General features: G+C 41.0%; 1 protein-coding gene across 1 annotated transcript; it reads right to left on the bottom strand.

The window, feature by feature from the left end:
• Nucleotides 1-1,272: 1,272 nt before the first annotated feature.
• sh3bp5lb (SH3-binding domain protein 5-like, b) lies at nt 1,273-12,081 on the bottom strand. The gene is made up of 6 exons (XM_063899599.1): nt 11,652-12,081; nt 11,295-11,357; nt 11,062-11,190; nt 7,223-7,384; nt 5,439-5,612; nt 1,273-3,782 (listed from the first exon to the last, which is right to left on the bottom strand). Exons 1-6 carry the CDS (start codon nt 11,889-11,891, stop codon nt 3,216-3,218), a joined length of 1,335 nt encoding a protein of 444 aa, XP_063755669.1. The 5' UTR covers nt 11,892-12,081; the 3' UTR covers nt 1,273-3,215.
• Between the last annotated feature and the right edge of the window lie 886 nt (nt 12,082-12,967).

Genomic DNA, 12,967 nt, shown 5'->3' with positions numbered 1-12,967 from the left:
CCCTACTTATTGTACTTCTTCTGTTTAAAAAGAAAACAAGTTGTAGTTCTTCCGGCAGCACTGGCCGCATTACAATGAATTTATTTGAGATCATTCACAGCTACAACTACACTGTGGCAAAGGAATAGTTTTACAGTACCACATCCATCCTGTGTTAGTGTCTGGCGTGATATCATATGAACACATTTGAATAAATCTGTAGTGTCTCTTGGTTTGGCTCTGCTTTGACAGAGCACAAAGCACACCAGCCGGGTCTGACTCCAAGCTAAAGCCGACAGATTATAATAACACTCATTGCCAGAGGGTGTAGTTATAATTAGGCTTAGGGTATAATCAGTATATTTCATTAAGGTGTAGTACTTATATTGTATGGATCTGCTTATAAAAGACTGTGCAAATATAATCATGTGTAGGGGTGGAAGAGGCAGCAACAATCTTTGCACGCGGGAGACGGAAGAAGGAGCTGGAACAATGCCTAAATATCAACACTGCCCCAACTGTCTATTTTTGCAAACATGTATAAAAACTGGGCTGAGGGAAATATAGTCTGTCAGACTTCGTGCCCTGACACACTCTGTTGTGTGTAGGGACAGTGTGGCCCAGAGCGCTCTGTAACCTGTGTCTTATTGTGTTACTTTATTAAAGCTGATTGTGTTCAATTTAAGAAGAACGTTTCCTCGTCATTCAAAACAACACGCAGAGCACTATCTTAACTATCGATCTAGTTAGATAGCTTATGTTCGATATTTATGTTAACAATCTAGCTTGCAGATTTTAGCTATCTAGTTAGCTATAGCCAGGTTGGTGGCTCTCACAGTTCAAACTAGAATTGTTATTTAGCACCCTATGGTTAAACATGTGGTGCAGACCTGTGTCTACTGTTATGGCAGTGACAGTTATTATAAAGACTTTGTTGGCTTTAGTTTTTTTTAATCTGACGGGCTGCTCTCATACAGTCAGCATATCAGTATTTATTCCCAAATATTCATTATTTTGAAAATATACTAAATGGTAAGTTCTTTTTTTCATTCAAAAGCTTGCAAGCAGTTTCTTGTCAACTAAAGGTGGATAAATCTGGCGACACCATGCAAAGCAATTGTGCTCCAACTGAACCAACACATAATAATCCTAGAGCAGCGGAACATGAGGTGAAAAGAGCTGGACTCAGGGCAAACAAAAATACTTTAGGAGTAACGTGAGGGAAGTACTTCAGAAATTAAACCTAAATATCCATCTTCTGAAATACTCACATCTGGGTATTTCCTGAAAAAACATGTGACTAACCTGAGGACAATGAATACACAATAATCATGCCGTCACAGCCTGAATGTACATAGAACTTTTAATAACATATTTACAGACCACTCCCTCTCCAGTTGAATTCATCTGTTAAGTAGTTTCACTACACGTGTAACTCTTCATCCAACTCTAGGATTAGTTATTAGTTATGTTTGAACCATATAAGGACTCATAGGCACTTTAAATCAAATGAATTACTTACTTATCATTTGCTATTTCCCTAGACAGATCTTGGGATATGGTGCAACACCTAGTATCATAAATACCTAGAATACTTTGAGAGGTAAGGCCTCCAGTTCCATGGCACTGGAGCAAATTGATGTTAGCAAGTTGTATCACTCTTCTAATGAAGTGATAGAATTGGCAATTGAAAAAGGAAATAGCTATTTTAAAGTTCCAGTGTGAAGGATTAAAGACGACAGAAACTGTAATGTATAATTCTACCTGTTTCCATTAGTGTAATCCCCTGTCACTGAGAACGGTTGTGTTTTCATTATAGGTGACCTTCATATCTACAGTCTTTTTATTAACATATTTACACACACTCCCACTGCAGCTGAGCCCACAGGTCCAACTGTAACAGTACAGTGACTTACAGATGTTTCATGCAAATATCTTGCAACAAGCTTCACAAATGGAAAGTGTGTCAGTTACATTGTAAAGTTAAATATTTAAGCCGTTTGCTCGGTCCAAATCAGATCAATATGACCAACAAGAACCTATTCTTTTAGGCCAAACGAAAACCAGTCAGTAAGAGTATTCTGTTACAATTACCACTGATAGTTAATATCAGTGAAAGCACGACAATACTTCCAACATACAGCGGGTGTCAATGACCTCATCAGTAAATATATAGTCAATATATACAGCTGAGGCTGTTCAATAAGGCAATGAAGAGTCATATTTGGCCATATTATTTGAAATACAAATACTTATGTATTAATAGGTTTTATGTTTGTACTATATTCCATTTGTAGGGTTATCCAGATGATGTTTTGTAGTAACGTAATGTATTCCTTCTTTTTCTATAGTTTTGATCAACATTATTCACAAAGACACAGATTAAGAAACACAAGCAGTCAGAAGGGAAACAAAGTCCCCCCTCCCTGTCAGCCAAACATCTTTGGAATAGAAGACAGGTGACTGTAAAATGCAGAATCAAAACCCATGTAGGAACCCCCGAAAAGTGATCAGTGATCAAATCCCTTTGATCAAAGCGTCAGCTAGATGACATGTAATCTACACAAATACATGACTTATGGAGAGTTGCCACTAACCAAATGCTCAGTGGGTCTTCACCCTGTGCAACAATCCTTAAATAACATAAATTAAATGTCTATTAGTTACTTAGATAAAACCGTTAGCAACATTGTTGTGGCAACCAAAACCAGAAAGGTGTGAGTATCTAAAGGTGTGCTGCAAAGTTCCCAGATAGACTATCTGGCTAAATGTTACCTTCCACACACACTGTAGTTGTGTGCACACACACACTGTAATTATTTCAGGCCACCCCTTTGATCACTAACTAGATTGATTACAACCCATCTCCTGCTCGTGTTTCCAAGTTCCCAGGTGTCAAAGTGTCATTCCCTTGTTTTAATAACTGATAAAAATGATGACAAAGCTACAACAAACATAGTTAGAACAAACTGGATGTACCCTCAAGCAAGAGGCACATTATCCATCCCATAAGTAAAGAAAAGCTGAGACAGAGAGCAGCCTCTTAAAATGCTCTGTAGGGACACGTGTATTAAGCATGTGTGTTCAGTGTTTCATGTTCGATTCATGCACTTTTGTTCACATTTCAGCACGATGATCAACAGACTGGGGGGGGTAGAGATGTATTAGTGCTGCTGCCCCCCCATCTAATGTCCTCTGTGATCCTTATTATGAGCTGGTCCTGGTGCTTACTCATCTCATAGACTGATGCTTCTGCTGTGCTGCTTGATGAGGCTGTCCTGTTTCACTTTGCCGACAGCTTCCTTCTCCTGCTGCGGCGCCCCTGTCTCTGCCTCCCTGTTGACCGGCACCTCATTCAGCTTTCTGTTGTGCTCCCACGGCACGCTCCCGGCGTCGCTCATGTCTTCCAGATGCTCCACAGAGTCACACTTCTCCAGGTCCGAGGCGATGGTCTGCAGGCTGATGACTGACATGCATTCTGAAGGTGGCCGCCCCCCCCCTTGCCGCTCCCTCTGGCCCCAGCCGCTCTCTCTGTGCCTCTCCACCCACAGACGGGTTTTCTCTCCATCTGCCCAGGTGCTCTCGATTCCTCCCACACAGCTACTCCCGACGTGGACCCCGACGGCGGCTCTGACCTCGGCCTCAGCCCCTACAGGAGAGCTGCGGCCCCCGCACACCGCCGGGCGGCCCCTCTGAGCGTGGATCTGCTCGCTGATCTGCTCCAGGTTCCGCAGGGCCACAGAGTAACGTGTTTTCACTTTGGCCACACGCTCCTCCAGCTGAACTACTTTGGCCTTGTGTTCCTGAAAAAAGGTGAGCAGCAAGTTAGCAAGACACATTCCTTCTTCTCTATTTTATGTCTATTTAAAGTTGGACTCCAGGCACACTATTAAGGATGTAAAATGTGTTATATTTTCTTGAACATGGGATCTGTAGAGGCAGACAGGTGCAATCGCCCTACAATGGCCTAAAACATTTCCATTAGGAAAAACGTGCTGCACCTTTAGAAACAATGAAATATAAAAACACAAACATCACCAACTTGATAACACATGCCGCATTTACAAAAACATTTGAAAAACTTGAAGAAAAGACAAAAAAAGTCTAAATAAAAGACCAGGATTCTTGGTGATGTTCCGGGATTATACAGTAAAGCTGGCCAACTGTCTCTGTTGTTGGAAACCTACATATTTTATGGGCTTATTTTAACAATGTGATCAAATGATTCCCTCTGGTATTACTGCAGATCTGCTGTAAACTAGCTAACCGAGTCATTTCAGATATACTGACAAACACTTCCAGTTATGAGACAGACTAACTCTGCCAACAAAGACAGTTGTCCAACTTTACAGTCCTGAACATCACCATGCGGTCCGGTCCCAGCTGTGTGCCTCACTTTTTACTGTCCCCTGGTTTCTGTCATGTTTTGATCTTCTTGCAGCGTTTCGTTTATGCAGCACTTTTAGTAAACGCCTTTCGGTGTTGTTGGTGAGTGTTTACTAAATGCTGCAGATGTGTTGTCAAGTTGGTGAAGATGTTTCTTCATCTGCATGTGTTTTGGCACATTTGTGTTTTTATGTTTGTATCATTTCTGAAGCAGAGCGTTTTACTGATGGAAAAGTTTTGGGTTGTTGTATCACATTTGCACCTGTTGGCACCTGTTGGCCAGCGTAGGTTTCCCTTTGTAAAGGGAATTGAGGTATTAAAGGTGTTTGAAATGTAACCTTCAAGATATGAAATCCTAAAGTAGTGTAAAAATGGGGTTATCAAATCACCGTCTCGTGGAAATCCCCTTGAGCGTGTCTTGTATATGTATTGCCTCACTCATTACCCTTCACCACAACTGATTGACCATAATATGACCGAAAATGTAACAAATTCTTTGAAAAGGGTCTGGAATAAAATGATAGGAAACAACACCTAACAAATACCCGCTGTGTCAGCAAATTGAAAAGCTGATGATGTCACAGGCCTAGACAGCTGGTAAGATAGAACTACATATATAACACAGATAAAACTCAGCAGGAAACACTCAAAGCTCTCCACAGGCTGCTCTGTGTTTCCTATCTAGCCCTTTATTTTAGTTCCAATCTCTCAACTTGACCCTCAAAAAGTTTTATTGGAAACTGGAAGTAGCTGCTGAGCCGCTGGCAAAATGTTAGATTTTCAGAATTGAAATGAGAGTCAGTGAAGGTTGAATGCTTTCACCAGCAGTTTCCAATGCCTCGGATCCACAAATGTGCGCATGTTAAGAAAATGATATCCCCTGTGACACATTTAGCAGATTCTGCAGCTGAAACTAGCCACAGGTAAAGTACATCAGCAAAAAAGCTGCTGAGTCATACGGAGTCCCAACTGATTCACAGTCAGAAAGTAACATGATCAGCTGTTGGCTCACTGTATGAACACATGGTGTGGTGTGCTGGAACAAAGGAGAAATGCTCATCATTGGTACACACCTCCAGAATGTGGTTGAACTGAGCCTTGAGTTCAAAGTAAGGCTTGGATTTGATGATGACCTTCTTCAGGGACTTCTGCAGCGTTTGGACCCGGGCCTCGGCGTCCTGGCAGAGCTGCGTGACGCGCTGGTGCTCCCGCTCACTGCGGAGACGCTCCTCTTCCGCCTCATTCACCTGACCAGCACAGGAGAGATGAGAGCAGGAACACTGCATGATGATACCCCACGTTACCTTCTGCCTATTCACCTTATGTAACCCCGCCCCTTTCCCCACTTTCGGTTCAAACCTGTTGGTCGTTCTGGTTCAAATGCACTAGCAGAATTGTAAACAGTTAACTTCATTCAAGATCATTTACAGATACACTGCGGTGATCGGAGGGTTTCACACTATCCATCCTCTGTGAGTAGCTGTGAGGATGACATATGAAAATGGCCCAAAATCTCATATGAGGACATTTTTAATAACCTGTAGTGCCTTGTGGTGTAGAAGGCCACTGCTATGAGGAGCTACGAAAATACCAAATCATATCAGCTGATCGGACTGCAGACTTAAGCTCATGTGGACAGTTTATGAGTTAACCTAGAGACCCAACTTGACTAATATATCAGTGTGTTATTTAGATAGCGAATGTTAGCTATATACGAGTATCTTAGCTACCCATCTGACAAGCTAGCTAGCGAATGTTAGCAATCAAGCTAGCAAATGGTTGCTTTTGTAATTTAAATCGGAATTATTATTCAGCACCTTATAGTTAGACTTCAGTGTGGACCTGTGTCTACTGTCAGGCAGCGAGAGTAATTATAAAAACATTGTTGACGTGTTTTTTTGAGCAGACCAGCCGCTCTCATACAGGCAAAAAATCAATTGGATTTTTCCATTCCACATGATCCTTCCAAATTGATCTTAATGAACTCATATTCAGGTATCGTGCTCTTTGTGTTTCCTTGAGCTGCACGTCTCTCCTCCCAGAGCTAGCCTGACTCATAACACCTGATTAAATCAGATCACACAGAAGCGGTATCCTCTATATGAGATGATGTCAGTCATCTCCTGTCACACACACTCCCTGCCTCTCTGCCTTTCTGTCTCTCTGGTCTGCTCTCCAGAGTTAATACATAATAACAACAATAGAAATAAATCAACCAGTGTGTCAGACTGTACAACCACCACGGTCCAATTCATACCACCACATCCTTACAGACTGTTCAAAAATGTTCTTTATGCAAATCACACTTGTGTGGAATTTACAGTTTTTTACAACTAATTCACAGTTTGTAAACGTAACCAGCTCCTTCAATGCTTTTATCAGAAAGACATCAGAATCAAGATATTGTGCACATAGTGTGCGTTAATATACATTTTTTCACTATTTTAAATAACTACTTATTACATTTAATATCTTATTATTATTATTATTATTATTATTATTATTATTATTATTATTATTATATTTAAATACTTGTTAAATGTGATTTATTTAAATGACTACTTTTTACTTTATTAATTATTGTTGTTGTTTTTAAATATACGTTTATTTATACGTTTTATTCTGTGTGATTGCCTATTTTATCTGTAAATCTACACCTTTTAGTTTTGTCTTTTTTCTGTGCCTTGGCTGTTGTATCGCTGAAAATGTCCCCGCTGTGGGATGTAAAAAGGATGTCTGATTCTCTTTTAAGGTAAATCTGTACATAACTTTCTCATAGTATGCCCTCTCTTTTTTGTTTTCATACAATAGAATACATGAACATTCCTGAGTCTGGGAGAGGTCCGGGTGTGTGTACCTTAGCGGTGGCGTGGTTCAGCATCTCCTGCCAAGTGGGGTCCAGGGTGTTCCTGTCTGCCTGCAGGCCCTGCTCCGCCACATACACCATCTCTCTGGCTGCAGTGTGCATGGACACGGCCCTCTCATATCTCAGAGCGGCTTTCTGCGTCTCCTGCTGAGCCTGTGGGAACACACAGCAGCAGATAAACACTAGGCATGGGGGGTAATGGATTACATGTAACGGGATTAATTAATCAGGGTACAAAAAAAGGTACTGTATTCCCTTAAAGTAACATAAAAAAAGTTTAATTTCTAAAAAGATATAGTGTGTGTTCACACTAGGATCAGATATTCTCTCTCCTCTGTCAGTGTCGTGGAAAGTTCTGAAGCAATGGAGACGAAACAGAGAGACACTGGAGAGCAGGAACTTGATGGCAAAACACTGTTGGGTTTATTCGGAGTTACGGCCGGAGAATTGACAAGACATTTACTGCAGACACGAGTTGCCACAGCGGTTGCCAAACCAATTCTGAAGATCTTGACAATAGGACGAGGTTTTAACGAGTTCCAAATGGATAATCAACATTCTTCAAACGCCAGACTAAACAAGCTCAGACAATAAGTTTAACTTAAACTGTCATCCAGGTCACAGATAAGGTGTTTACCGGAGCATCTGGGTCCAGATAAACTGGAGCTAGCTGTCCCTAAACAATAAAGCCAATCTTAGGTCAGCATGAGCTTTTACCCACTGTGGGAACAACAAGGCTTTGGAAGCCCAGGCTGCCCCTCCTTAATGAAGATAACAGCACCTGCAAAGCCGTTAGCCTATGCCAGAGGAGCACAGAGAGGAAGGACACAACTGGCTAACTTGAAAACAAACAGTACACAAGCAGCTGTGAGGAGACCAATGGTCACGTGTGTGAAGAGGTCACAGGCCTGAGCGAAAGGTTACAAGCTTACACAAGATATTCCCTAACAGTCAGCTGTTCTGTTCTGTAGGCTAATACTGTAAGAGTGAATCTACTGCCTGAATCTGCTTCATGGTTTCTCTTTCTTTGGTTCATTTGTTCTGTTTTTAATTCAGCAGGTGAACCTATATGTTCATTAAATAGTGTGTGTCAGCTTAACTGTGTGTGTTAAACTGAAACGGAGCATTTCCCGTCAGCTCAGGTTTTATTTCTCTTCTTTAAGCTGTAGTATGTGCTCATGTGTTTCAGTGTTGGTGTGTAGGCTGCTGCTGAATCTGCTTCATGAAAGGCAGCTTTTCCTATCATACAATCATTTTGATCCTAAATATCTTGCTTTCTTCTTTTTTAAGGTCACATTGATCTGCTGTCTCACATAATACACTTCTCTTGTATTTATTTGCATTGCATTTGGGTATTGAGGAATTGAGGAATTGAGGAATTGAGGAATTGAGTGGAGCTGGTTCTTGAATCAGCAGGCTGACATATCAAGTTTCTTTAAAAATGTACAATTTGTGGACTAAAGATATTAAAATTTGCAAAAGAAAGAATAAATGAATTGACCATTTAGATTCAGCAACTGTTGCCGATCAAGGCTTTTCACCATGGGAACATTTCTGGAATATTGCTCTGCTATTACAACATTTAAACTAGTTAAGAGAGTTTAACCAACAGTGGATTGTAAGTCACTTTTTAAACTTTTCTAAAGAACAATGGTGTAATGTCTTCTTCGAGTACTTGAGTAAAGTAGAAGTACCAGAGTGTAGGAATACTCTGTTACGGTAAAAGTAGAAGTACTCAGATCTTGTACTTGAGTAAAGTAGAAGTACTCAGATCTTGTACTTGAGTAAAAGTAGAATTACCAGAGTGTAGGAATACTCTGTCACAGTAAAAGTATTCTAAATGTTCCTCCAGTGAAAGTAGAAAGTACTCTCATCTAAATGTACTTAAAGTAGCGACAGTAAAAGTAGTCATTGTTTGATTGGTCCATTTCAGAATAATATCTCTGATATGTTTTATAATTATTGATCATTAAAGTGTTCTCAGAGCTGGTAAAGGTGCAGCTAGTTTGAATGGCTTTGTATACTGCAGGGTAGCTGCTGAATTTACTGCAGGTGAACTAAAGTCTGATTTAAGGGAGATTATATTTACTATCATTAATCCAGATCTGTAAAGTCATTAAAGGGATTAAATATATTCAGTGGAATACAAGTACAAAGTAGCAACACATTTAAATACTCAAGTAAAGTACAAGTAACTCAAAATTGTACTTAAGCACAGTTAATGTACTAAGTGACTTCACACCACTGTGCTTGATACTTCAATGTCAATTGGATGCATTGTTATTAAAGATAATTTATTCCAGACATGCACCACGGTGAGCTCCGTCAAGGCCTGCAGGAAGGAGCGTCAGTGTGAGTTTGAGGGAAGTTGTTAAAGTCAAGGTTACTCTAATCACACGGGAAGGTCTGTTCGACGGCTCTGCATGAGAAACCAGCAGGAAGGCTCACTGGATAGATGGAAACCAAAAAAATATAAGGTCACTGCTGAAAGATTAATGACTGCATCACTGTTGATGATGGATACAGAGTCTGAAATGATAGGCTTGTCAAATGCGTTGTGGTGTAAGTGGACAAATGTAAGAAGAATGCAGCCAGCCACTTATTGCTTTCAATTAGAAGTCTTTTTTTTCGCAGTTTACATTAGTATAATTACAGTTTCAAATGACTTGTTACAACATGAACAGCCACTTCAGGGAGTCGATAATATTCCATTACAGACGAATCATTCACTGTCAGCCACACCGACAGACAAAGAAATAAATTACTTTAATATGCATTACCATTATCCAGTCACTGTGAAATGTTAAGACAACATGCTACCTTTGAGGAGAGAAAGGCTCAATATTAATGACATTACAGAAGAGGATAAGGGCATGACTATGTTTTTTATACCTACATCTGAATCAGCACCTCGGACAGCGACTGTAAAGGCTCATTTGTTGCCATTTTGGTAGTCTTAAAGGTCCCCTATTATGCAAAATGTACTTTTTGTTGTCTTTTATACATAAATATGTGTCCCCGGTGTGTAAGGAAACTCACAAAGTGTCAGAAAATACAACCCTCTCTCTTTAACTCCTTACCCAAATCTGTAAAAACGGGGGTACAAACGAGCTGATCCAGATTTGCTTCGGTTATGACGTCATAACCGAAATGTGGGCTGGCTTTACATTGAACTCCTGGCAACGTCCCGCCCACATGACACGTCCCAACCTATCGTCCGCAACATACAGTCGCGAGCTGAATCCCCTCCGCTAACCTCTGTGTGTCTGTGTGTTCAGCAGGATGTCTGCAGGAGGGACTTAGAGTACACTAGTGGTAAACACTGAGAAGTGTTTCAGAAATAAAGCTGGATGTGGTTTGGAACATAATATGGCGTTTAATCACGGCAGCGTTTAGCTGAGTTTCTCCTTTAGAAACTTCTCTCTTCAGACAGAGAGCTGCATGATGCTCTAAAGAGGCGTGGCCAGCTTCAGCTCAGCTCAAATTTAAAGCACAGTCACAGAATCAGCACTTCAGGAATAGGGCTGAAATAGAGGGGTATGAGGCATGCTACAATGGGTGATCTGTTTGGTATTTTGAGCAGAGTTTTGGACTCTTCATGTCATTCAATCCATAACTACATGCTGTTTTTAGGTTTGCATACCTTACATTCACATCAGCACCTTGGAGAGCGCCTGTGATGACTCATGTTGTTGATGTGAAAAAGTGTCCCCATATGAGTGTCCTCAGGATTTAGAGCACAACTTTTGAGATGATGCTGACGTGTGGGTGACAACTTTTATATTAATCCATGCGAATACTTTGGAAAAATGTGCAGCTACAAAACGCACCTCTTTGGCCAGTCTGCGAGCTTCATAATAGGGCCGTGCTTTCTCAATGCAGGCACCAAGCTGGGAGCCCTGAGCATTGAGCTTCCTGGCAGAATCAGTGAGGATCCTCCTGTAGCTGGACCTGGCCTCCTGCAGGGAGCACATACATATGACAACAAATCACATGTCACTTTCAGCTTACAGCACTAAAATAAACAGTCAATAAACAAACACTACACAAACAACTTCCTTACATCCAGCTGCAGCTCCAGCTTGTTGATCTCATCACTGGCTTGGTTAAGCTGCTCCAGCTCATCCTGGAAGCAAAAGGGAAAATATATATTCAAAACAGTACAGTTCAGAATAGCTGTAGAGATGCTTTAAATAAAGCAATGGTAGAGAGTTCAGTGAGGAGACATGCAGCCCAGAGAGTCTTCCCGTCCCGGGTACCAGCCTGTGAGAAGAGCAGCCTGGTGCAGTGTACGCCCTAGTATATTACGCTGCGCTTAGTAAATATGCAGAAGGTTAATATTAGAAAATTAGCTATTCTGTTAAAAAACGACACTATCTCTAATATCTATGTTGGTAATAATGATAATTCTGTAACATGCCTGAATTCTCGGGTCCAATTCCTCCTCATGTTTGCCGGCTTCTTCCTCCCCTCCCGTGTTTATCTGATGCTCCGGTTCATCCTCACACTCGGCTTCCATCTCCTCCGCGGGCTCTGCCTCCGCTCCTCTCCGCCTTAACATCCCGCCTCTCGCCTCTTCCCCCGGGGTCTCCTCCCGAGGACCGCTCGGTTTAGGGAACCCCGCGCCGTTCGGGATTTCACGCGACATCCCGGGCTCCATTTGCGGCCTGTGTCCGGCTGCCGTTTAAATAGCGTTAGCCCCCGGGCTCAACACGGTGTTCCGGTTACGCCATTGGAAACATGCCATTTAGAAACTATGAATACTTAAGAGTATTAAAATGTCACGCTGGTCATGAGATGTTAAATCCCTTTTATGCTAATGCTAGCAGCCACGTAGCCTGGCTGCTTTAGTATTTATGAGCTCGTGAGACTATTGGGTCACCCCGCAATTCTCTTCTTTGGTGCTCTTATTCTGTTTACACCCTTACACATTTTGATATGTGTCTTGTTATGTGTGGTTGTTTTTATTGTAGTAACTTATTCGTAGATCTCAAATGATACATTTTGTTGTTGCCAGGGGGTCCCTGAACTGATTGCCCCCCAATACTGACCATGACTGTTGAACGTTTAAGGGCTGTACTGTATGTTTCATGATTCACAATACTTCATAATCCCAATAATAATCAATCATTTGTTTCTATGTGGTATTATGTAAGTATTGCTACCTTTACAAATCAATTATATGTCGTTCTTAAAGACCACCAAACCCCACAACTGCCATGCTATTCACACAGTAGTTGCAGTGACAGTTTTCACAAAGCAAACCAGCAGGTACCAATATTTTTTATTGCGTTAAGATATCAGTGTGGCAGTTCCCATTTCTTTGTACCTGTTGCCTCATATCTGAATGTGTGGTAGCTGAAAAATAAAAATCACAACTTCATTTTCTTCTGAAAAGTGTTCGAGTAAAGGTAAAGCGTGAAGTGAATTCTTCTTCTGAAACTCTTCTTCTGCTGTCTTTGGGATGCCCTGTGTCAAAGTGTTAGTGTAGTGTTTCGTTATTATAAAACCAGACTGCATTAAAAATATATATATTTAAGTAAATCAAATGTTATAGGACTGTATAATTGAAGAAAACACAAGTGACTAAATATATTCCATCGTGGTCCCATACAATCAAATGGGCAGAATATATCATCCATATTGATACATCAATTTTTGCACAGGATATTAGGCAGCATTTTAATATGGGTTATCTGCAAAGGAAAGAACTTCTCAATAAAGTAATTAGCAGAG

This window comes from Eleginops maclovinus, chromosome 13 (assembly GCF_036324505.1).
Source record: "Eleginops maclovinus isolate JMC-PN-2008 ecotype Puerto Natales chromosome 13, JC_Emac_rtc_rv5, whole genome shotgun sequence".
Classification (NCBI taxonomy): Eukaryota; Metazoa; Chordata; class Actinopteri; order Perciformes; family Eleginopidae; genus Eleginops; species Eleginops maclovinus.
This window is presented reverse-complemented; position numbering and strand designations above follow the sequence as displayed.